Here is a 25152-nt window from a genome sequence, read left to right on the forward strand (position 1 = left end):
GTCTACAGTGAAAAGAAGGACTGGGTTATTTACTTTGGCCTTTTTGGAAACACAGGAAGGAGCAATCAGCTAAGTGAGCTTAGTGCTTGGAAAAAATCTTTCATTCCTTTAGAGACAGCATGAAAAGTCAGCTGAGTACAAAACATAGAGAGGAAAACAAGAAGAAAAGGGACAAGAAGAGAGGGACACAACCTAGAACAGATAATGGATGTCTATTCTATTAACATTTCTCTATCTGGAGAATGGGGCTGTTTGATGGGTTCTCCATTCAGAGGGGCCCCTGCCTGTCTCTGCCTAGGGCCCCAAATGTCCTAAATCTGCCCCTGTCTGTGTTTTTAACAGGCTCATTATAACCACCTGCATGAATGGCTGAACCATAAATGGGACTTCATTGTAATGCAGGCAACAGAGCAGTACAAGTAAGTGACCTCTGCATGGAAACAGCTTCTTCATTAGCGTTACACATGGAGCCTTCTGCTGTCCTCATGTGGAAACATCACCAGAGAAACGTCTGCTCAAACGTTAACATTTACAAACTGCTAGAACATGAGGCTCAGACTCTCATCTGAAGACAAAGGAGACATTTTGACAGTTTTCAAAAGGGGAACATTAGAAGATTCTAGAGGCCAATCTAAGAGGTCAAACTCTGTTCCGATACGCCTGAAGCTCCAGGGGATGCACCTTCATTAAACTTTAAAGGAAATAAAGGGGCTTTGACAGCGCAGTGGTTAGCGCACACGACCCGTGTATAGCTGCCTTTAGTCCTGGCCGTGGCCGACCCGGGTTCGAATTCGACCTGTGGTCCTTTCCTGCATGTCTCTCCCCATCTCTCATACACACTTTTCTATCAGCCACTAGTGCCGTAAAAACTAAAAAAAAAGGAAATAATTTCAGGGTTTTGTTCCTTAAGTAGAAATGTTGGCTATCTGTACCCCACTGGATTATTTTTTCGTTATATTTTCTTACAATTACCTGGACTTTCTATTCCTTAAAATAGACTCGTTATTTTAGTTTCAATTAATCTCATTTTCATTCTGGCCTGTTGGAATTTAAAAACAATAAAAACCAACAAAATAATTAGTTTCAACCAGACAATTAATTTCTTTGTGCTTGGACTCGGTGCTGCCCCAACTTGTTGCTCACCACATACCAGAATAAATAGTTTTTTCAGATGATTCAAAGTTAAACATGACTCTGTTACCATTAGTTATAAAACCAAGAAAACAAAGTCTAAGGAAGTTATCATCCAGAATAGTAGAGAAATTTTCCTTTAATAGAGTAGAGCAGTAAAGCTTCTGGCCTGAACAGTTTTTCTTGCATTACTTTTAGTTTTATACTTTAAGTAGATTTAAAGAATTGTACTTTTACACTTTTACTGAAGTAAAAAGCTGAAGTTGATCCTCTAACTTCTATAAAATGTTTTTGAACAGCAGGATTTAAACTGGAGGAATAAACATGAATAGTTTGACACCTTTGCTAGAACCTCCCTGGACAGCAGACAGAACATCAACAGCTTTACTGTTTCCTGCTTCCTAGTATGGAGTAAAAACAAATCAAACTTTTGCTCATCATTAATTTCTGCAGGTGTTTTTTAAGCATCTCTAAAAGCTCTGCTGTGGTGAACATGTCCATGCTGTGATGAGGGACAAACACCTGCTGTAGATTTCCATCAATCTGCTCACCTTTCTGCTTTTTAAGCTTTTAATATCTATAGAAATATAAAGAAAGAGCTACCTATTAACAGCGATGTATGAACATTTATCAATATTTTCTTCTGTGTCTCTTTGTTGCTGTTTTCCAGGGCAGGTAGAGACAGGAACAAGGCAGACCGGGTGGTGATGGACTGCCAGGAGAGAGCCTACTGGATGGTGAACAGGCCTCCGGTTTGTTGGTCTCCCTCTGTTCACACAGCATGTATAGAAAAACACCAACCAGCCATAACGTCACTGCTGCTCCGCTGAAGCAGCCCCATGATAAACTAAACTAGCATGATAAACTGAACTAGCATGATAAACTAAACTACCATGATAAACTAAACTACCATGTTAAACTAAACTAGCATGATAAACTAAACTACCATGATAAACTACCAAAGCAAGAAAAAATCTGCTTTATTTCTTTAAGGCACCTGAATTCCCTGCAGTGACTGACTTCACTGTCTGTCCTCCAGGTGGATGTTTTCTTAGCATAATGCTACGTTCAGACGCAGGCAGCAGAAGTAGCTGGTTTACATGCAGAGTCAATGGTTGATGCGCATCAAGGCGCAGCAATTAAAGTCCTGCGGCGTCTGAGCAGCAGGAGCCTCATGAGCTTCTGAGCATCTGAGGCGCTTTACAAGCAGCTGCTGGACGCGCTGCATCAACCAATGAGAGAAGCTGATCTGGGAGCTGGCAGGGAGTCAGACGCAGCACTGCTGATGCAGAGCGCTATGATCACTCCTCTGAAACTCCTTAATTAACTTCAAATGTAGAAACCTGCCGGCAGAATATGTTGGCTTTTATTATCCTGCTGCCTGCAGTTTGTAGCACAGACCTGAAAAACGCTAACATCTACTTCCAGCCGCCACCAACAGGAGGGGAAAACCCTGGAGAGGCGAGCGGGTCTGAGGCAGCTGCTGCTGGGGATTCCCAGTGACAGCGCAGCGCTGGTATGTGGGGGTCTGAGCGGCTCCCACAGAGAAATAATCTTTGAAGGCAGGATGGTAATCTGGATGAACTGACTGCACAGACCATGTTTTCAGGAGGACTTTCTCACTTCAACAGAGATTCTAACTACTTTCTACCCGCTGATCACAGCTAATATAGCCGCCATTGTTTCAGGCAGAGAAAGGATAGAGTTAGGTCCTGCTGCCTGGTGGTTTCCAGCTCCCCTGTCAGTGCTCAGCAGGTTACGGCTGGTTGGTCCACGTCAGCAGAGACTGTTCTATTCACTGTTCGCTGTCTGCCATTGTTTCCCATCCAGCGGCGCACTCACAGCGCTCTGGACTCTGGCCCAGAACGGCTGATCAATCCCAACCTGGAGGAGGTAACAGGTGGGTACCTGCACACACTCACAGATGTTCAGTATGGTGGTCGAGGGGTGCAAACACCCTGCAGGTGCATAAAAAAAACTACAACTGCATGATGAGAAAAGCTGCAAACTCACATGGCATGACTGGAGTTCTTCAGACCTGCAAAGAGCAGCAGCTTCCTGCTGGGGACCCTCTTTACAGACTAACAGACAATACTGCAAAATATTCAGTCATCATTAAATGTAGTCAGCATAGAAATATGACCTGACATGCTTTGAATGCTCTGTTATATTCACAATGAATAACAAGCCTTTTAGAACAGAAATATATGAATCAAAGTTAAAGGCAGAGTGTAGGTAGTTCATTTGGTTTGTTTAGTGGCTACAGATGAAGTCAACATTGATGATAAAATAATAGTCCTAATAGCCACAGCTAGTGGTAAGGTATTGTGGAGGATTTTTTAAAAGACCCGCCCTTTACATAAAAAAAAAACGCGTATGCAAGAGTCCATTCCTCCTCGTGCACGCTCTGTTTAAAAGTTGCTGTTCTCATCCAAGCTCACTGACTCTGAGCCTAAAACCCTCCATCACTTTAGAGCGGGGCCTATATAGTGAACTTTATAGTGAACTCTGTTAACTGACCATTCAGACAGATGATCACTGCTTTTTCGTCCATTGGTCACGTAACTCCTCCTCCTCTTTGTTATTAGTTGCCGCAGTCGAGTAGCGACAGCCTTCAGGGCTGGTTATCCTCCCGCAGCAGTGTGTCACAGTTAGCTTGTTGCTGGCATGATGCAGATATTCTTGATTTATTTCTAATTTTGAAGCGTGGTCTGCGCTATGTTATTCCACGCCACAACTTAATGTCGGTTTGACGAGCTTGTTCGGCGTCTACAGCCCCTCATCCAACGCCGGACGACACACCGTTCCCCCGTGAGTGTTTTCCAAAGACTGGCCGTGGCGCTGCGTGTTTTGGCTTCAGGTGCAAACCAACAGACCGTCGCACAGAGCTACAAACTAGCATAACAACTAACATATCTGCGTTAACTGTGACAAATACGCAGACGACCTGGTTTCTGAGTATAAACCAGCCTTATGGCGACAGCGGGACGCTGTGACAGCAATTCCTATAATACTTTGCAAGGAGAGCTCTCCGGGCAAAGCATTCTGGGATATATCTGCCTCTTCTGAGGTCTTTCTTTTCTTCTCATACACTTCGTAGATGCTTTTTCTCTTACGAACCTCGGATATTTTCAAAGAAGCGCGGTGAAAGGTGAGCTTCAATGACCGTCTGAAACTGTAGCTAACCACAGATATTACTTAAAGTGCGCAGAAAAAGGTTGCTAACGGGACGAATGCGTAGTACAGCCTTACGCAATCATATCACCAGGATGATTGACAGTTAGTAGGACCACTGATTGAGATGATCCACCCAGAAATAAAACATCGCCCTATATACCTTTAACAGGTCAAATAAATAAAACGGCAAAATAATTGTAACTTATGCAGTCAAAAATGACCAAGATATTGATAAAACCATTGCAATGTAATAACCGTATTCACTCATGATCAAACTTATCCATGCATCATATAAGCATAGGCCCTGATCTTCATAAGGTCTAAAAACACATGCAAACTGTCATGATGGGTTCTAAGTTTAAGCCCAATATTAGGGCTGCAACTAACGATTATTTTAAAAATCGATGAATCGGCCGATTATTTTTTCGATTAATCGATGAATCGGACAAAAAATATTTTTTATATTAACCTCTTTATTCCAAAATAAAAATTTTAGACAGAACAAACAAGCACACCAGTACAGGTTGCTCATTAACTGTACTGGTGCAATATGAAAAATAAATGTTTGTGTTAAAACTACGCAAACTTACATGAGAAATGTAGCTGAACATCCACAAAATATAGGGTACTTTGTTTCATAAAGCGCAAAAAAATACATTTTTGTTTTTAAAAGCCCCTAAGGGGTTCAAACAATAGGCCCCCCCATTTCAACAAATGAGTTTTTTTAGACTAGAAGAGTTCTGCCTTTTAAGACAGGAAAGTATAGCAGTTAAAGTTGCTACTTGAGAAAATACTTAACCATAGAGATAAAAATAGCCTGTGATTCAAATTATAAATTGTATTTGGAATAAAAATGAGAGAACTAGGGGTGCTAAAAAACACATCCTCCAAAGACAGATATTTACATGGGAATGTGGCAGACAATTAATTGACATATTACTGATCTTGCTGGATTTTATTCTGCTTTACTTCCATAAATTGCAGGATCTTCTTTACTTTATCTTTGCCAGAAGATTTAAACTTTAAAAGCCTTGCCCTCATAATTTGCATGTTAATTTATTTATAAAGAAAATATAAACGCTGCTTAAGCTAATTCAAATGAAATTAAAAGTAAAATAAGTAGCCAACCTTATCACTGTCTGTAACCTGCTAACAAGGTAAGGAAAGCATCAGATGAGCTACCTGAGAAACTAACGTAACGTTTCCCCACTTTAAAACCAAACAAACATGGTGGTTCCGAGCCATGTTAATTTCTTTTGAAAAAAGTTGCATGTTATCACTTTTTTCGCTTTACAAAGCGCAGGCTATTTTAATTATTGTGATCAATTTGCGCCGTCAGTCCCGGTGCATGCGCGCTTCATTTGCAGTCTGGACGCTGAGGCTCTGACTGCAGCGCTGAGAGGGACTCCTGCGGGAGCGGGGGGATGCGCCCCACGGCAGAGTAGGAACGATACATGCTTTCACGTAAGAGTCTCCAAAAGCCGCCAGTGACACCGAAAAAAGTCGCCAGATTTGTCGCTAGTCGCTTTTTTGAAAAATAGTCGCTGGAGGGGTCTGAAAAGTTGCTGAGTTGGCAACACTGCACCTGCAGTGCTGACTCGCTCTGCCATATTTTTTTTTCTTCCTCTTTCAGTCAAGAGGCAGTGATGACGGCGCGGCGGATGACGCAATAATCGCGCGACACAACTAATCGATGATGAAATTCGTTGCCAACGCTTTTAAAAGTCGATTTTTATCGATTTTATCGATTCGTTGTTGCAGCCCTACCCAATATGCAGAACACACACGGGAAAACTGGGTAAAAGTTCAAAGAGTTTATTAAAGTTCTGAACACAAGGTTAAAGCACTGGGACTGGAATTGGTCAGGGGCTGGTTCACTGGAGTCTTGACTGGGACTGGAGACTGTTGGTTAGCAGAGTTCATGAGAGGCTAAGCTTCTAGCTTCAGGCTTAGCGTGGCAGTCCTGGATTTGAGCTTCCAGCTCACTGCAGAGAACAACAGGGGAAAACACGAAGAAACTGATTCCACGTAGGAACCTCCAGGGAAACTCCACACAGAAGTCTTCAGGTTTCAACCACGTAGGAATCTTCGGGTTAGGGAACAACAGGGGAAAATCCACAGGGGGAACCTCTAGGGAAACTCCACATAGAAGTCATCAGGTTTCAACCGCTTAGGAATCTTGGGTTGGCTCACCAGGTTAGATCAGCAGGTTAGGTCTCCTAGAGCTTCAGGCTTGAAACTGGTTTCCTGTGATGCAACTCTTCAAGAGCTGCAGGCCAAAGACAGGTTGCCAGAGAGACAGCTCTTCCAGAGCTTCACGAAGAGACAGGAGGTTAAGCTCAGCCCGCCGATTGCGGCTCCGGGTCTGGAGCAGGGGAGCCCGCCGATAGCGGCTCTGGAGCAGGGGAGCCCGCCGATAGCGGCTCTGGAGCAGGGGAGCCCGCCGATTGCGGCTCTGGAGCAGGGGAGCCCACCGATTGCGGCTCTGGAGCAGGGGAGCCCGCCGATTGCGGCTCTGGAGCAGGGGAGCCCACCGATTGCGGCTCTGGAGCAGGGGAGCCCACCGATTGCGGCTCTGGAGCAGGGGAGCCTGCCGATTGCGGCTCAGGAACATGGGAGCCCGCCGATTGCGGCTCTGGGTCAGGAACAGGAGAGCCCGTCGATTGCGGCTCCGGCTCTGGAGCAGGGGAGCCCGCCGATAGCGGCTCTGGAGCAGGGGAGCCCGCCGATAGCGGCTCTGGAGCAGGGGAGCCCGCCGATTGCGGCTCTGGAGCAGGGGAGCCCGCCGATTGCGGCTCTGGAGCAGGGGAGCCCGCCGATTGCGGCTCTGGAGCAGGGGAGCCCGCCGATTGCGGCTCTGGAGCAGGGGAGCCCACCGATTGCGGCTCTGGAGCAGGGGAGCCTGCCGATTGCGGCTCAGGAACATGGGAGCCCGCCGATTGCGGCTCTGGGTCAGGAACAGGAGAGCCCGTCGATTGCGGCTCTGGGTCTGGAACAGGGGAGACCACCGACAGTGGCTCCACCTCAGGAACATGCGGAACCACCGACTGTGGTTCCGCCTCAGGAGCAGGTGACACCACCGACTGTGGTTCAGCCCCAGGAACTGGGGAGGCCACCGACTGTGGCTCCACCTCAGGGACAGGAGACACCACCGACTGTGGTTCCGTCTCAGGAGCAGGTGACACCATCGACTGTGGTTCAGCCTCAGGAGCAGGTGACACCACCGACTGCGGTTCAGCCTCAGGAGCAGGTGGGACCACCGACTGTGGTTCCACCTCTGGAACTGGAGAGACCACCGACTGTGGTACCACCTCTGGAACTGGAGGGACCACCGACTGTGGTTCCACCTCTGGAACTGGAGAGACCACCGACTGTGGTACCACCTCTGGAACTGGAGGGACCACCGACTGTGGTTCCACCTCTGGAACTGGAGGGACCACCGACTGTGGTTCCACCTCTGGAACTGGAGTGACCACCCATGGGGGCTCAAGTTCAGTCTCTGAGGTGGCTTGAGGCGTCTGTAGAGGGCTCTTGGCGGTTTGTGGACTCTGCTGAGGGGCTCTTGGAGGCATATCTTCACCAACTCCACATTCTGAAGCCCTCTTAAGTTTCAGCTCAGGGGTCTCTGGACAGCACAGAGCTGACTTATGGCGACGCCTTTTCTTACACAGAGGGGTCTTTGGAGCTAGGCTAACCGGTTTAGAAATAAGAATTCCAGAATGAATAACGGGATCTGAGGCTAAAGAATCAGGCACGGGGTCAGGTTTTAACCTAACTGGGTTTTTAACTGGTTCAGGATCTGGATCTGGCTGGCGTGGAACTGAATGTGGTGGCTCGAAAGGGAAAATATCCCCTCTATCTCCATAGAAAAAATTCTATAGATCAGCCTCATGGATGTGGGGAGCTTGATTATCAGTCGAGGGAACAGGTCTAGTTACAACGGTGACGGGTGCAGGTGTCTGATCAGGCTGGCGGGGAACTCTAACTGTTTGACGTGAGTTTGGTGGGCCAATCTTGAGTCCTTTAACGGATGGAGCTAAATGTTGGTCTAGAATATGTGAACAGAGGCTAAACTGGCGCGAAGAGGGACTGAAACTGATTTGTGATGCTGGGTCTAACACAATGGCTAGTTCTATGAGGTCCTCAAGGTTAGCTGGCTCGACGTAAAATGAAAGCTGGGTTCTGACAGAATCATTAAGAGCTAAGAGATAAGCGGACTTGAGTGCAGACTCGTTCCACCCGGAAACGGCTGCTCTACCCTGGAACTCGGAAGAAAACTCGGCAACGGACCTATTACCCTGTTTTGTATTAAGAAGGTTGCAAGAAACGGAGAACTTAGTGACCCGACTAAAGGTTCTTTCAAATTCCTGGATGAAATTCTCAAGTGTACAGTTTTCTCTAATTTTAGGCGGAAATCTGGTCTCCGCCCAATCAAGGGCTTCACCAGACAGAAAGGAAATAACAAAAGCTATCTTATCCTTATCATAAAGAAAATAAGAAGCATGAAAACTAAAAAATAATCGGAACTGAAAAAGAAATCCCTTAAGCTTACTTGGATTGCCGGAAAATCTCTCAGGCAGAGAAGGACCGGGTGACGAAAACGACGGGTTGAGTTCTGACCAGAAAGGAGGATTATTATCTTGACTCGGAGGTGACGTCACTGCCGGTGACCTAGGAGACGGAAGTGGATTCGGGGCAGGACGAGCCGCTGACGTGGCGTTAGCATTATAGAAGTGGTTAGCGAAGGTTTGATTAGGCAGTAGCTCACGGAGGGTTTGTGTGTGTTCCTGAATCTGAGCGTCCCTTTTCTCAGTCCAACGACGGAGGTGATCTGCTGGGCTTTGTGTCTGGCCGCAGTGTTCTGTCATGATGGGTTCTAAGTTTAAGCCCAATATGCAGAACACACACGGGAAAACTGGGTAAAAGTTCAAAGGGTTTATTAAAGTTCTGAACACAAGGTTAAAGCACTGGGACTGGAATTGGTCAGGGGCTGGTTCACCGGAGTCTTGACTGGGACTGGAGACTGTTGGTTAGCAGAGTTCATTAGAGGCTAAGCTTCAGGCTTAGCGTGGCAGTCCTGGATTTGAGCTTCCAGCTCACTGCAGAGAACAACAGGGGAAAACACGAAGAAACTGATTCCACGTAGGAACCTCCAGGGAAACTCCACACAGAAGTCTTCAGGTTTCAACCACGTAGGAATCTTCGGGTTAGGGAACAACAGGGGAAAATCCACAGGGGAACCTCCAGGGAAACTCCACATAGAAGTCATCAGGTTTCAACCACTTAGGAATCTTGGGTTGGCTCACCAGGGCAGATTAGCAGGTTAGGTCTCCTAGAGCTTCAGGCTTGAAACTGGTTTCCTGTGATGCAACTCTCCAAGAGCTGCAGGCCAGAGACAGGTTGCCAGAGAGACAGCTCTTCCTGAGCTTCACGTAGAGACAGGTGGTGGAGCTCATCCAGAGCTTTCGCGAAGAGACAGGTTTCCTGTGAGGCAGAGACAAGGAAGAGTTAGAATCTGATCTCTCACTAGAGATAACAAAGATTCTTCTGTAACAGAGGCTCAGGAAGCTAACCAACTAAGATCAACACTGCGGCGTTGAGGCAAGGTCTGAAGTCAGCTTATATAGGAGAGGTCTTCTGATGAGAGGATTAGCAAAAGGTGTGCAGGAAGGTTCCAGCTCCAGAAGACCCACGGCGCACTCTGCTGGAGACAGAGGGTAGTCTCCAGATCCCCACAGTAACTCCAACCCTAAGGAAAAACACAGAGCAGAAGAGGATCCTCGGCGCCCTCTGGAGGGCAAGCCTGAGGATCCTAACACAAACATAGAGAGGCGCTATGAAGAATGTACAGAGACTTCCATGATCAATTCAGCAGGCAGGATAAGCAAACCTTTCTCTACATGTGCACTAATATGCAGATCTCCTCTAATGACCAAACCTCACAACTTTTTGGGTGGAGGATTTTGAAAATGTAAATATTCACCACGTGCAAAATGTTTTTTTCAAATGTAAAACTAAACTGCAGCTGATTTTTCACAATTTTTAGCCCTATTGAAGGTCAGGTGCAGAAATGTGGCAACAAACGAAGTATTGGCAAACATGATGGAGAGGAAGTCTGCCACCATGCGGCCATATTTGGATCATCACAAATAACGAGAGCGGGTTAATATCAGAAGGGAAAAAATGTCTGCAAAAGATGTAAATGCAAAAGATTTCTGCAACAGGATGGCAGTCAACCAAAATTAAAGCAACATCTGGTCTAAAGGTATCACTGTGTAACCTCTGACCCCAGCATTAGTGTAATTTGAGATATTTTGAGTTATTTTTCAGTTAAGAGGCTCTAAATTGCATGTGCATTTTTTGGGATTTGTGCACTAAGTGAGGATGCTGTTGTGTGTTCTACAAAGATTATTGTGCAAATTTTGTCATGCAAGCAAGTTCTGTTTAAACCCATTGAATCGGACTGTTTGGTTTGCAAGCGGTTTGAGAGCAGCAATAAAAGAAAGATGAGGTTCAATGCCAAGGAGATGGAGGTTTTTATCATAGTTATAAAATAAAAAAATAAAAAAAAATGTTTACAGTGCACCACCTTTTAGCCGATCTTAAAGTGCTGGGAACAAAAGTAGAATAAAATTAAACATTGTGCAAAATAAAAATGCCTTCTGTGTTGGAGAGGGGTGGCGGAGCAGAGAAAGATAACTTCCTAATCTTTTATATTTAATTTTTTAGATTCAAAGTTTTTTCTATTTTTTTCTTTTTTGATATCATTCTGAAATGCATTGTAAGTAATTAGTATTCATCATTATTACTATTGTCATTGTTAGCTCCAACTGCGTGGCTTAGAACCTCGTCTTTCTTTCATGGCTTACAACCTCGTATTTTATGGCTTAGAACCTCGTCTTTCTTTCATGGCTTAGAACCTCGTCTTTCTTTCATAGCTTAGAACCTCGTCTTTTCAATTCAATTCAATTCAATTCAGTTTATTTATATAGCGCCAAATTCACAACACATGTCATCTCAAGGCACTTTACAGTTCAACCAGATCATACAGTCAAATTGATACAAAGTTTTCTATCTAAGGAAAACCAGTTGATTGCATTGACTCATTGACTCAAATACAATCCCCCACACTAAGCATGCTTGTAGCGACAGTGGAGAGGAAAAACTCCCTTTTAACAGGAAGAAACCTCCAGCAGAACCAGGCTCAGTGTGAGCGGCCATCTGCCGAGGCCGACTGGGGTTCAAGGAGACAGAAGCAGAGATACAAAAAGCAGCTGTAAAAGGCGGCCCCGTCCAGGAAACACACAGCCAGGCAGACGAGCTCCAAGGCAGCTCCCATGCCAGAGGACGAAGAGAGCACATCCACTCAGTCACGGTCAGAGAAACAGGACCACACTGGAAAACAGGCCGATCTCCAACATCTATTAACAAGGGTGTTGATGGAAGCAGCACAGCTGATGTTTCTTTCCAGGATGACGTCACAGCCAAACAGGAACAGACGAGGCAAAGCTACTCTGAGGAAAAGCAGAGAGAGCAGAAGGTTAGAGATTGAACTAACAGATTCTGCAGAATAGGAGAACAGAGAGAGAATGAAGCAGAATGATGAAATGGGGGTCCCTATGTCCTCCAGCAGTCTAGGCCTATAGCAGCATAACTATAGAGATAGCTCAGGATAACCTGAGCCACCCTAACTATAAGCTTTATCAAAAATGAAAGTTTTAAGCCTAGCCTTAAAAGTAGACAGGGTGTCTGCCACACGGACTAAAACTGGTAGTTGGTTCCACAGGAGAGGAGCCTGATAACTAAAAGATCTGCCTCCCATTCTACTTTTAGAAATTCTAGGAACAACTAGTAAACCTGCAGATTGAGAGCGAAGTGCTCTGTTAGGAACATAAGGAACAATCAGATCTCTGATATAAGATGGAGCTTGGCCATTTAAGGCTTTATATGTGAGAAGGAGGATTTTAAATTCTATTCTTGATTTAACAGGAAGCCAATGAAGAGAAGCCAGGATAGGAGAGATATGATCTCTCTTTTTCATTTTCATTAGAACTCTGGCTGCAGCATTTTGGATCAGCTGAAGGCTTTTAACTACAGTTTGTGGACTTCCTGATAGTAAAGAATTACAATAGTCCAGCCTTGAAGTAACAAATGCATGGACTAGTTTCTCAGCATCACCCCTGGACAGGATATTTCTAATTTTTGCAATGTTCCTCAGATGAAAGAAGGAAATTCTAGAAACCTCTTTGATATGGGATTTAAATGACAGGTCCTGATCAAAAATAACACCAAGATTTTTTACTTTATTATCTGAAATCAGTTTAATCCCATCCAAATGAAGTGACTGGCTAATCAGTTTCTTTTTCAGAGACTCTGGTCCAAAGACTATAACTTCTGTTTTGTCTGCATTCAGAAGCAGAAAATTAAGAGTAATCCAGGTTTTTATGTCTTCAAGACATGCCTGTAATCTATGTAATGGGTTAGCTTCATCTGGATTTATAGACAGATATAGCTGGGTATCATCAGCATAACAGTGGAAATTAATCCCATGCTGTCTAATAATTCTACCAATTGGGAGCATGTATAAAGTAAAGAGAATTGGTCCTAGCACTGATCCCTGTGGTACTCCACAGGTAACCTTTGAGCGTGTTGAAGATCTATCATTAACATGAACAAACTGAATTCGATCAGATAGATAAGATTTAAACCAGTCTAGTGCTGTTCCTTTAATTCCAACAAAATATTCAAGTCTTTCTAAAAGAATATTATGGTCAACTGTATCAAATGCAGCACTAAGATCCAACAGGACGAGCACAGATACAAGTCCATTATCTGAGGCCATGAGAATATCATTAGTGACTTTCACCAGAGCTGTTTCAGTGCTATGATGAGCTCTAAAGCCAGACTGAAACTCTTCAAAAAGTTCATTATGGTGGAAGTGATCGCAAACTTGTTTGGCAACTACTTTCTCAAGAATTTTGGATAAGAAAGGAAGATTGGATATAGGTCTATAATTGACCAAGTCATCTGGGTCAAGAGACGGTTTCTTAAGCAGAGGTTTAATTACAGCAATCTTAAAAGCTTTAGGTACATATCCCTGTAACAGAGATAGATTAATCACATCTAAAATGGAGGAGGAGATCAGAGGGAATACCTCCTTAAATAACCTGGTTGGAACTGGATCTAACATACAAGTTGAAGGCTTAGATGAAGACAATAATTTTGCTAATTCAGAGAGTTCAACTGGATCAAAGCAGTCTAAACCCGGTTCAGATTCCATGACTACCTCAGGTACAATCGCGGATAGAGGAGTGCTTATGATCTTATTTTTAATAAGATCAATCTTATTTATAAAGAATCCCATAAAATCATTGCTGCTAAGAGCAGGTGGAATGGACGGTTCAACAGAGCTATGGCTCTGGGTGAGTTTGGCAACTGGATTAAAAAGAAATCTAGGATTATTCTTATTCTCCTCTATTAATGAGGAGAAGTATGCTGCTCTTGCTTTACAAAGGGTCCTCTTATACAGCAGTAAACCATTTTTCCAGACTAGGAAGGACTCTCGCAGGCCTGTGGAGCGATATTTTCTCTCCAGTTTCCTAGCATTTTGCTTCAAAGTACGCAGCTCTGCATTAAACCAAGGAGCAAGCTTTCTATTTTTAACGGTTTTCATTTTCAAAGGAGCTGCGCTGTCTAAGGCAGTACGCAGAGAACTAGCAACCCCCTCAACAAAATCATCAACCTGTGAAGGGGAATAAGCTAAGCTTTTGCACTCTGCAGCACTGCTCAGTGACACAGAGCAGAGAGAAAGTGAAGCAGATTCTTTAAAATTTATAACTGCACTATCTGATAAAGATCTACTAAAATTGAACCTTCTTTTGGGGGAGGAGAACTCTGTTAAAGTAATCCTGAAGGTTATTAGAAAGTGGTCAGAGAGGACAGGGTTGTGAGGAAATACTGTTATTTCTTCACATTCTATGCCGTATGTCAGCACAAGATCCAAAGTATGAAGATGAGAATGTGTGGGACTATTCACATTTTGAACAAAGCCAATAGTGTCTAAGATAGCATTAAAGGCTGCTCTTAAGCTATCGCCTTCAATGTCAGCATGGATGTTAAAATCTCCCACTATGATGACCCTGTCAGTATTTAATACCAAATCAGAAAGGAACTCTGAAAACTCATCTAAAAATTCAGAGTAAGGACCTGGTGGACGATACAAAGTTACAAAAAGAAGAGGTTTTCTTGCCTTGAAATTTGGATCAGGGAAATTAAGGGTTAAATGTTCAAAAGAGTTGTAGGAATTAATTGTTTTGGGAGTAATCAGTAAGTCAGACTCGAAGATTGTTGCTACTCCTCCTCCTCGCCCAGAACTTCTGGGTATGTGAAAATTTAAATAGCTTGAAGGAGTTGCCTCATTTATGCTCACATAATCCTCTTGCTGCAGCCAGGTTTCTGTAAGGCAAAACAAGTCAATGTGATTATCACAAATCAAGTAATTAACTAGTAGACTTTTAGAGGAAAGCGATCTTATGTTAAACAGACCGCATTTAATTGTTTTAACTTTTTCCCCAATTGGAGTTATTTTGATTTTAATTAGATTATCATGATTTACTCCTTTGGGAATCTTTGCTAATTTATTAGATTTTGGTCGTGGGCAAGACACTGTCTGGATGGAGTAAAGAGTGGGTAACAGTAGAGAAGCTGCAGAGATGTGTGTTAAACTACAACTCTGCTTCCTGGTCTGCACCCGGGGTGGTCAGGGTTTTGGAGGACTAATAAATGTGGCCAGATTCCTAGAAAGAAGAGCTGCACCATCCAAAGTGGGATGGATGCCGTCTCTCCGAATCAGACCAGGCTTTCCCCAAAAGGATTGCCAATTATTAATGTAGCCCACGTTGTTTTCAGGGCACCACCTAGACAACCAGCGATTAAATGACGACATGCGGCTAAACATGTCATCACTGGTCAGATCAGGGAGGGGACCAGAGAAAATTACGGAGTCCGACATTTTTTATTTTTTTTTTTTTTTATTTTATGGCTTAGAACCTCGTCTTTCTTTCATGGCTTAGAACCTCGTCTTTCTTTCATGGCTTAGAACCTCGTCTTTCTTTCATAGCTTAGAACCTCGTCTTTTATGGCTTAGAACCTCGTCTTTCTTTCATGGCTTAGAACCTCGTCTTTCTTTCATGGTTTAGAACCTCGTCTTTCTTTCATAGCTTAGAACCTCGTCTTTCTTTCATGGCTTAGAGCCTTGTCTTTCTTTCATGGCTTAGAACCTCGTCTTTCATGGCTTAGAACCTCGTCTTTCATGGCTTAGAACCTCGTCTTTCTTTCATGGCTTAGAACCTCGTCTCTCTTTCATAGCTTAGAACCTCGTCTTTCTTTCATGGCTTAGAACCTCATCTTTCATGGCTTAGAACCTCATCTTTCATGGCTTAGAACCTCGTCTTTCTTTCATGGCTTAGAACCTCATCTTTCATGGCTTAGAACCTCGTCTTTCTTTCATGGCTTAGAACCTCGTCTTTTATGGCTTAGAACCTCGTCTTTCTTTCATGGCTTAGAACCTCGTCTTTCTTTCATGGCTTAGAACCTCGTCTTTCTTTCATGGCTTAGAACCTCGTCTTTCTTTCATAGCTTAGAACCTCGTCTTTCTTTCATGGCTTAGAGCCTTGTCTTTCTTTCATGGCTTAGAACCTCGTCTTTCATGGCTTAGAACCTCAACTTTCATGGCTTAGAACCTCGTCTTTCTTTCATGGCTTAGAACCTCGTCTTTCTTTCATAGCTTAGAACCTCGTCTTTCTTTCATGGCTTAGAACCTCATCTTTCATGGCTTTCTTTCATGGCTTAGAACCTCATCTTTCATGGCTTAGAACCTCATCTTTCATGGCTTAGAAACTTGTCTTTCTTTCATGGCTTAGAACCTCATCTTTCATGGCTTAGAACCTCGTCTTTCTTTCATGGCTTAGAACCTCGTCTTTCATGGCTTAGAACCTCGTCTTTTATGGCTTAGAACCTCGTCTTTCTTTCTGGGCTTAGAACCTCGTCTTTCTTTCATGGCTTAGAACCTCGTCTTTCATGGCTTAGAACCTCGTCTTTCTTTCATGGCTTAGAACCTCATCTTTCATGGCTTTCTTTCATGGCTTAGAACCTCATCTTTCATGGCTTAGAACCTCATCTTTCATGGCTTAGAACCTCGTCTTTCTTTCATGGCTTAGAACCTCATCTTTCATGGCTTAGAACCTCGTCTTTCTTTCATGGCTTAGAACCTCGTCTTTCATGGCTTAGAACCTCGTCTTTTATGGCTTAGAACCTCGTCTTTCTTTCATGGCTTAGAACCTCGTCTTTCTTTCATAGCTTAGAACCTCGTCTTTTATGGCTTAGAACCTCGTCTTTCTTTCATGGCTTAGAACCTCGTCTTTCTTTCATGGCTTAGAACCTCGTCTTTCTTTCATAGCTTAGAACCTCGTCTTTTATGGCTTAGAACCTCGTCTTTCTTTCATGGCTTAGAACCTCGTCTTTCTTTCATGGTTTAGAACCTCGTCTTTCTTTCATAGCTTAGAACCTCGTCTTTCTTTCATGGCTTAGAGCCTTGTCTTTCTTTCATGGCTTAGAACCTCGTCTTTCATGGCTTAGAACCTCGTCTTTCATGGCTTAGAACCTCGTCTTTCTTTCATGGCTTAGAACCTCGTCTTTCTTTCATAGCTTAGAACCTCGTCTTTCTTTCATGGCTTAGAACCTCATCTTTCATGGCTTAGAACCTCATCTTTCATGGCTTAGAACCTCGTCTTTCTTTCATGGCTTAGAACCTCATCTTTCATGGCTTAGAACCTCGTCTTTCTTTCATGGCTTAGAACCTCGTCTTTCATGGCTTAGAACCTCGTCTTTTATGGCTTAGAACCTCGTCTTTCTTTCATGGCTTAGAACCTCGTCTTTCTTTCATGGCTTAGAACCTCGTCTTTCTTTCATGGCTTAGAACCTCGTCTTTCTTTCATAGCTTAGAACCTCGTCTTTCTTTCATGGCTTAGAGCCTTGTCTTTCTTTCATGGCTTAGAACCTCGTCTTTCATGGCTTAGAACCTCGTCTTTTATGGCTTAGAACCTCGTCTTTCTTTCATGGCTTAGAACCTCGTCTTTCTTTCATGGCTTAGAACCTTGTCTTTCATGGCTTAGAACCTTGTCTTTTATGGCTTAGAACCTTGTCTTTCTTTCATGGCTTAGAACCTCGTCTTTCTTTCATGGCTTAGAACCTCGTCTTTCTTTCATGGCTTAGAACCTCGTCTTTCTTTCATAGCTTAGAACCTCGTCTTTCTTTCATGGCTTAGAGCCTTGTCTTTCTTTCATGGCTTAGAACCTCGTCTTTCATGGCTTAGAACCTCGTCTTTCTTTCATGGCTTAGAGCCTTGTCTTTCTTTCATGGCTTAGAACCTCGTCTTTCATGGCTTAGAACCTCGTCTTTCTTTCATGGCTTAGAACCTCGTCTTTCTTTCATAGCTTAGAACCTCGTCTTTCTTTCATGGCTTAGAACCTCATCTTTCATGGCTTTCTTTCATGGCTTAGAACCTCATCTTTCATGGCTTAGAACCTCGTCTTTCTTTCATGGCTTAGAACCTCATCTTTCATGGCTTAGAACCTCGTCTTTCTTTCATGGCTTAGAACCTTGTCTTTCATGGCTTAGAACCTCGTCTTTTATGGCTTAGAACCTCGTCTTTCTTTCATGGCTTAGAACCTCGTCTTTCATGGCTTAGAACCTCATCTTTCATGGCTTAGAACCTCGTCTTTCTTTCATGGCTTAGAACCTTGTCTTTCATGGCTTTGAACCTCGTCTTTCTTTCATGGCTTAGAACCTCGTCTTTCTTTCATGGTTTAGAACCTCATCTTTCTTTCATAGCTTAGAACCTCGTCTTTCTTTCATGGCTTAGAGCCTTGTCTTTCTTTCATGGCTTAGAACCTCGTCTTTCATGGCTTAGAACCTCGTCTTTCATGGCTTAGAACCTCGTCTTTCTTTCATGGCTTAGAACCTCGTCTTTCTTTCATAGCTTAGAACCTCGTCTTTCTTTCATGGCTTAGAACCTCATCTTTCATGGCTTAGAACCTCATCTTTCATGGCTTAGAACCTCGTCTTTCTTTCATGGCTTAGAACCTCATCTTTCATGGCTTAGAACCTCGTCTTTCTTTCATGGCTTAGAACCTCGTCTTTCATGGCTTAGAACCTCGTCTTTTATGGCTTAGAACCTCGTCTTTCTTTCATGGCTTAGAACCTCGTCTTTCTTTCATGGCTTAGAACCTCGTCTTTCTTTCATGGCTTAGAACCTCGTCTTTCTTTCATAGCTTAGAACCTCGTCTTTCTTTCATGGCTTAGAGCCTTGTCTTTCTTTCATGGCTTAGAACCTCGTCTTTCATGGCTTAGAACCTCGTCTTTTATGGCTTAGAACCTCGTCTTTCTTTCATGGCTTAGAACCTCGTCTTTCTTTCATGGCTTAGAACCTTGTCTTTCATGGCTTAGAACCTTGTCTTTTATGGCTTAGAACCTTGTCTTTCTTTCATGGCTTAGAACCTCGTCTTTCTTTCATGGCTTAGAACCTCGTCTTTCTTTCATGGCTTAGAACCTCGTCTTTCTTTCATAGCTTAGAACCTCGTCTTTCTTTTATGGCTTAGAGCCTTGTCTTTCTTTCATGGCTTAGAACCTTGTCTTTCTTTCATAGCTTAGAACCTCGTCTTTCTTTCATGGCTTAGAGCCTTGTCTTTCTTTCATGGCTTAGAACCTCGTCTTTCATGGCTTAGAACCTCGTCTTTCTTTCATGGCTTAGAACCTCGTCTTTCTTTCATAGCTTAGAACCTCGTCTTTCTTTCATGGCTTAGAACCTCATCTTTCATGGCTTTCTTTCATGGCTTAGAACCTCATCTTTCATGGCTTAGAACCTCGTCTTTCTTTCATGGCTTAGAACCTCATCTTTCATGGCTTAGAACCTCGTCTTTCTTTCATGGCTTAGAACCTCGTCTTTCATGGCTTAGAACCTCGTCTTTTATGGCTTAGAACCTCGTCTTTCTTTCATGGCTTAGAAACTCGTCTTTCATGGCTTAGAACCTCATCTTTCATGGCTTAGAACCTCGTCTTTCATGGCTTTGAACCTCGTCTTTCTTTCATGGCTTAGAACCTCGTCTTTCATGGCTTTGAACCTCGTCTTTCTTTCATGGCTTAGAACCTCGTCTTTCATGGCTTTGAACCTCGTCTTTCTTTCATGGCTTAGAACCTCGTCTTTCATGGCTTAGAACCTCGTCTTTTATGGCTTAGAACCTCGTCTTTCTTTCATGGCTTAGAACCTCGTCTTTCATGGCTTAGAACCTCATCTTTCATGGCTTAGAACCTCGTCTTTCTTTCATGGCTTAGAACCTCGTCTTTCATGGCTTTGAACCTCGTCTTTCTTTCATGGCTTAGAACCTCGTCTTTCATGGCTTAGAACCTCGTCTTTCTTTCATGGCTTAGAACCTCGTCTTTCTTTCATGGCTTTGAACCTCGTCTTTCTTTCATGGCTTAGAACCTCGTCTTTCTTTCATGGCTTAGAACCTTGTCTTTTATGGCTGCTCTCAAACTGCACCCTGTCAAACCCAGTCTGCTCATTTTAATCATGCGGAGCCAAACCAGTTTGTGTTTCTTATCATTTTGGGAATAATCTCTGCAGTTTGCCTGCAGCAGGCCCACTTATTGCACAGGAAACACACATTTCTGCACACATGAATCTTTGCTGATCAGATTTTGCCTTTTCCTTCCATCCTTCAAATATCCTCTGATTGGCGTCCTTTTGGTTTTTGCTATGGTTCAACATTAATCTGTAGTAATGTCTGTGGTCTGAGCCAGTATGAGTAGACGATGGTCTTCCTCAGACGTCCGGAGATCTTCGGCTATTCGGAATTATTTGCAGCTTTTCTTACCTTGCAGGTTTTGGGTTTTTTTTTACAGCCTTTTCCTTTGAATGTGTTTCATGTGCTAGCATCACTTTAGCATTATTGAACGTATTTGTAGCGAGCTTGCACCACCTTTGTTTGACTTCCCTTTATTTTTCCGCTGATTCCCGTGTCTGTCCCTGAAAGTCATGTCAGTCCTCAACCCTTAACCTCCTCCTTAAGCCGGGCTTTTAACCCCTGCGGCGTCGTCGTACAGAATGAGCTGTGCTTAGTGATATCATACAGTGAATGCCCAGCTCTATGGGGAAATAAAGTGTCTAAAACTGCCTGCAAAGAAAAACCTTTTTCACTGTCATCTTTTGTTTTCTTCTTCCTCTCTAACAGATCATCCTCTGACGATGAGATGAAGGTGTAGTTGTGATTGTCTCCACACAGTGTGGTCCCAAGCATGCATCCACACCTTTATAAACAGCATCAAAGATCAGATTTAAGACCATGCTGAGGTCACAAAATGATCATTGGCGGAAATGAATGAGAATTTATTCTAAATTCGGTTTGTTAAAAACACAGATTGAAACCCTGGAGTTGGATTTAAAAGCAGCGTGGATGTGAGGCTTTGGGACGTCACTGTGTGCGTAGGAGCAGCTGATGTGGTGCATGATGTCCTACCTAACTCCTGGAAATAGAAAAGCTGTAAAACTTTATCACCAACGGCTTGGTCTCTGACGATCTGGTCCTGATCCGGGTCTCTCTTCAGAGACTGTAGTTTCAGCAGGTTTCTATCGTATAGCTGTCCACCATCCCATGTGCTTTGTTGTAGTTTTAGTTTGTAATTTACCGTAAAGCTCAAAGGTTTGTGTCGCTTCAACCACAAACTTCAGTGATTTCTACTTTTTAATGATATAAAAAGCAGAGAAAAGCTTTGATGGAGAAGGAAATTGACGCATCTTTACATAGAAATAGTTAAAGTGTACATCTGTTCAGCCCTCATAGAACCGTCCACTCTGAAACATAAAAGCAAACATGCTCAGAGCATGATGCTGACCCCTCTGTGCTTCACTGCAGGGGTGTTCTTCATCTGTTTTCCTTCACACCAGTTTAGACGGACGTAGGAAAATATTATATTTACTCATTGAGTTTTATTTGAATAACTTTTTACACCAAAATGTACTTTCAGGAGTATTTTCACTGCACTGTACGTTTTACTTTTACTTGAGTTATTTATTAGTAGGAAGCATCAGCAGCACAAACAAAATTTATGTAAGTGAGACTTATTTCAGTCTCACTCTTATTAACCTTCTGGAACCTTAAAATGTAAAGATAAATGTTTAAAGTTGGTCCTGCTGGGAGCTCTTCCTGCACATTCGACGCTATAGATAAGGGATGTTAGAATCCGCTCCTCTAGAGCTGCTGTCTGCACCTTTAGGTACAACTCTGCCTTAATCCAGCAATTAGATCCTTTGTAGAAGTCTGGAGTTCTCGACTTCAACTGAGGATGTATCTAAAGCCGCTGTCACACCTTGACGATTTAGACCATCGTATGTCTGATGTCTAAAAAAAAAAACTGGCATGACGCTCAAACTGCCACCACCAAAAACCTGCTTTCTTCCTTCCTTCCTTCCTTCCTTCCTTCCTTCCTTCCTTCCTTCCTTCCTTCCTTCCTTCCTTCCTTCCTTCCTTCCTTCCTTCCTTCCTTCCTTCCTTCCTTCCTTCCTTCCTTCCTTTCTTCCTTCCTTCCTTCCTTCCGGCGGGCGGTAAACAGCAGCTAGGTTAATACCGTGATCAAAGACATCTCTTTCTGCAGGCCGGGTGCCTCCGGGCGCATCGCTGCCCCCCTCAGGACACTGTGCATCATTTCATGGTCATTACGCTGCTGTGCGTTATGCAGAAGTTAGGCTGTCGTTGGACAGAAGTTCTGGACTCATTATGAATCCTCTATGTTTACGCCCAGAATAGAAATAATGCATAGAAAGTTCAGCGTCTGCCAGCGTTTTAGGAGAATCTGGGACATCAGGCAGACGCTGGATAAATCATCAAGGTGTGACAGGGACTTAGAACCGGGGAAAGATCTAAAGGTTGCAGCCTAGCAGCTCTGGAGGATTTGAGTTTGCCTTCCAGGATACAGAGGAGGGATGTCTAGCTTCCTTCTCGCCTCAGTTCCTTCAGACATTTTTACCTGCCAGCCCATCTTTCAAGCTGCAGGAACTGGATCAACTTCCTGATGATCAGCAGATGTTTTTCACATTAATGAATATAAACAGGTTAAATTGATTAATGCTGTTCCTCTGATGTCAAAGTTCAGTCTTCGCCGGGTCTGTAGGTGCATGTGCTATCAAGTTTCTCTTCCCGGTTTGTGACAAACCCTTAAGTCCTTCATAAAGCAGTCGTCACCTGGAATTAGATTTTATTCCAGTTAAAATGTTTGTTTATTTTGGGCTTCAGTTACAAGCTTCCAGAAAATCTGGAGGCTTTTTAATGTGAGCCACTAGAGCGCTCGACTAACGTTATACTAACATTAGCCCGCCTTGCTATCACCATGCTAACAGTCCTTCTTGCTATCAGCATGCTAATATTAGCCCTCCTTGCAAACTACGCTAACAGTCCTCCTTGCTATCACTATGCTAATGTTAGCCATCCTTGCTATACCATGCTAATATTAGCATCCTTGCTATCATCATGCTAACATTAGCCCTCCTTGCTATCACCACGCTAATGTTAGCCCTCCTTGCTATTACCATGCTAATTTTTGCATCCTTGCTATACCATGCTAACTGTCGCTACCCGATCCGTACCGGTAGCACGATCCGTACCATCAGCTCATTTGCGGCTGCGCGAACAGAATAACTTCCGGGTCGCCAAAAAATAATGTAATTACGGTACTGAAAAAACTTTATTTATATCCTTAAATAATTAAAGAATACTAAACTACATCGTAAAGACAATATTGAAGACTTTTCTGGAAGAAATGGATGCTTTTTAAATTCAATCCATTGTATTGCTTGACTTCATTTTTCTGGAATAAAAATCCAAATTTTCGGGAAATGTTCCCTTATCAATGAAAAACTGCAGGTCACGAAAGGTAGCAAATTAATCTATTGTGGGATCAGTACTGCTGGAGTGCATAGTTAAGTACAGAGTAAATCGAATATTTAAACAAATTTAAATATATACGCTGTGTGACGTATATTTGCGCATGCTCAGAGCAGTCAAAGTAACTATCACAAGGCGATTGAACTTTTTTATGTATTTCAGTTTTTTTATTTTTAGAAAATGTAATATTGACGAAAATACAAAGATATACAAAAAGAAACCCATGCCTCTAAAAAAAACAAAAGAATAAAAAAGTAAGAAAAAGGCCACCGGAAGTTATTCTGTTTGCGCACGCGCAAATGAGCTGATGGTACGGATCGGGTAATGACACTAACATTAGCCCTCCTTGCTATCACCATGCTAATGTTAGCATCATTGCTATACCATGCTAATGGTAGCCCTCTTTGCTATACCATGCTAAAATTAGCCCTGCTTGCTATCACCATGCTAATGTTAGCCATCCTTGCTATACCACGCTAACATTAGCCCTGCTTGCTATCACCATGCTAATGTTAGCCATCCTTGCTATACCATGCTAACATTAGCCCTGCTTGCTATCACCATGCTAATGTTAGCCCTCTTTGCTATACCATGCTAATATTAGCATCCTTGCTATCACCGTGCAAATGTTAGCCATCCTTGCTATTACCCCTCTACCATAAAGTCTCCTTGTCTCTCCGTGATCGGAACATTCAGGCCACGATGTGGAGGTTTTTGTTTGAGGTTTTTCTAACCGTGCTTCTCTTTCCTCTCCTTCATGTCATCAGTTCTACCTTTTCTGGTCCAACACATTAATGAAAACTGAAGTTTGAGGTTCCAGTAGTTTTGCAGCATATCATATTTCATAACGATGTAAAATAATCTTTATTTTCTTACTTCACAGAAAATCACCTTCGACCAATACAGGCGGATGGTAAGTTCAACTATTTAACGGGTTTTAACATGTAGCTTCGTTAGGTTGATTATTAATCACTGAAATAGATTCCAACTCATCTCTGCTGGTTTGTCTGCAAATTAAATAAAGTTTTATGCTCCTGTTTTCCAGAATATTTTCTACCAGCAAGCAATCATGAGATCAAAGGTCAAATCCAGTGTTTCCCTTGGGGCGTAAGTTCTCCTCTTTTAGTGTTTGTACATATTCAACAACAGAACAAATTTACCAGAAAAACCCTCTGATTGAGCACAGACCTCCTAACCTGGCAGTAGCCAGATTGATATGTGTAGATCTACGTTATCAATCTGGACGCTATATCAACGCTATAGCGTCCAGATTGAGAACACAAGAGGGCAGCAGAGAGCGACAAATAGAAACCTGGAAGACTGGAAATAAAAACAAAATGATAATCAAATAACTAGGACTATGAAACATGGAGAAAAGAAAACTAAACACTAGAAAACAAGGAGTAAAGTATGACTGAATGCTCAAAAGAAAAACATAACAGAAACAGAAACCTGACAGAAAGCCAGACGTTTGTGGATTTTTGCAGCCACTGCTGTGAAAGGCCCAACGTGAACCTGCTGCTGTTTCTACAGGTTGCTCAAGTACATCACATCCTACAAAAACCACGATGCTTTCCTGGCTCCCTGTCTGCCCAGCAATCCCTGGCAAACTGACCATGATGCATACTGGACTCTGAACATGAGAAGGTAAGCAGAGAACACAGCAGCTAATATTTTTAGATGTTCTTTCTTTATAAAGACGCCTATATAGATTTAAAGGCTCCTACGCAGCCCTGGACGAATTGAAGCCTGGCGAAGTATGATGAGGAGCTCTGACAGGCTAGCAGACAGAGAAGAAGGAGTGTATTTCTATAGAGCCGATTCACAACACACTTCATCTCAGGTCACT

The 25152-nt window shown here is 43.1% G+C and overlaps 1 protein-coding gene across 1 annotated transcript in view; it reads left to right on the forward strand.

Annotated features, from left to right (window-relative positions):
* The window catches only part of rgs9a (regulator of G protein signaling 9a), a 60352-nt gene that overhangs the window by 27390 nt on the left and 7810 nt on the right, over positions 1-25152 (forward strand). The window contains exons 7-12 of the mRNA XM_038277803.1: positions 343-419; positions 1802-1883; positions 2962-3024; positions 24187-24216; positions 24349-24410; positions 24837-24950. Coding sequence (XP_038133731.1) covers positions 343-419; positions 1802-1883; positions 2962-3024; positions 24187-24216; positions 24349-24410; positions 24837-24950 — 428 coding nt within the window. The remainder of the gene's footprint in view (positions 1-342; positions 420-1801; positions 1884-2961; positions 3025-24186; positions 24217-24348; positions 24411-24836; positions 24951-25152) is intronic.

This window comes from Cyprinodon tularosa, unplaced genomic scaffold (genome assembly GCF_016077235.1).
Source record: "Cyprinodon tularosa strain WSP-4 unplaced genomic scaffold, ASM1607723v1 ctg1010, whole genome shotgun sequence".
Taxonomy (NCBI): domain Eukaryota; kingdom Metazoa; phylum Chordata; class Actinopteri; order Cyprinodontiformes; family Cyprinodontidae; genus Cyprinodon; species Cyprinodon tularosa.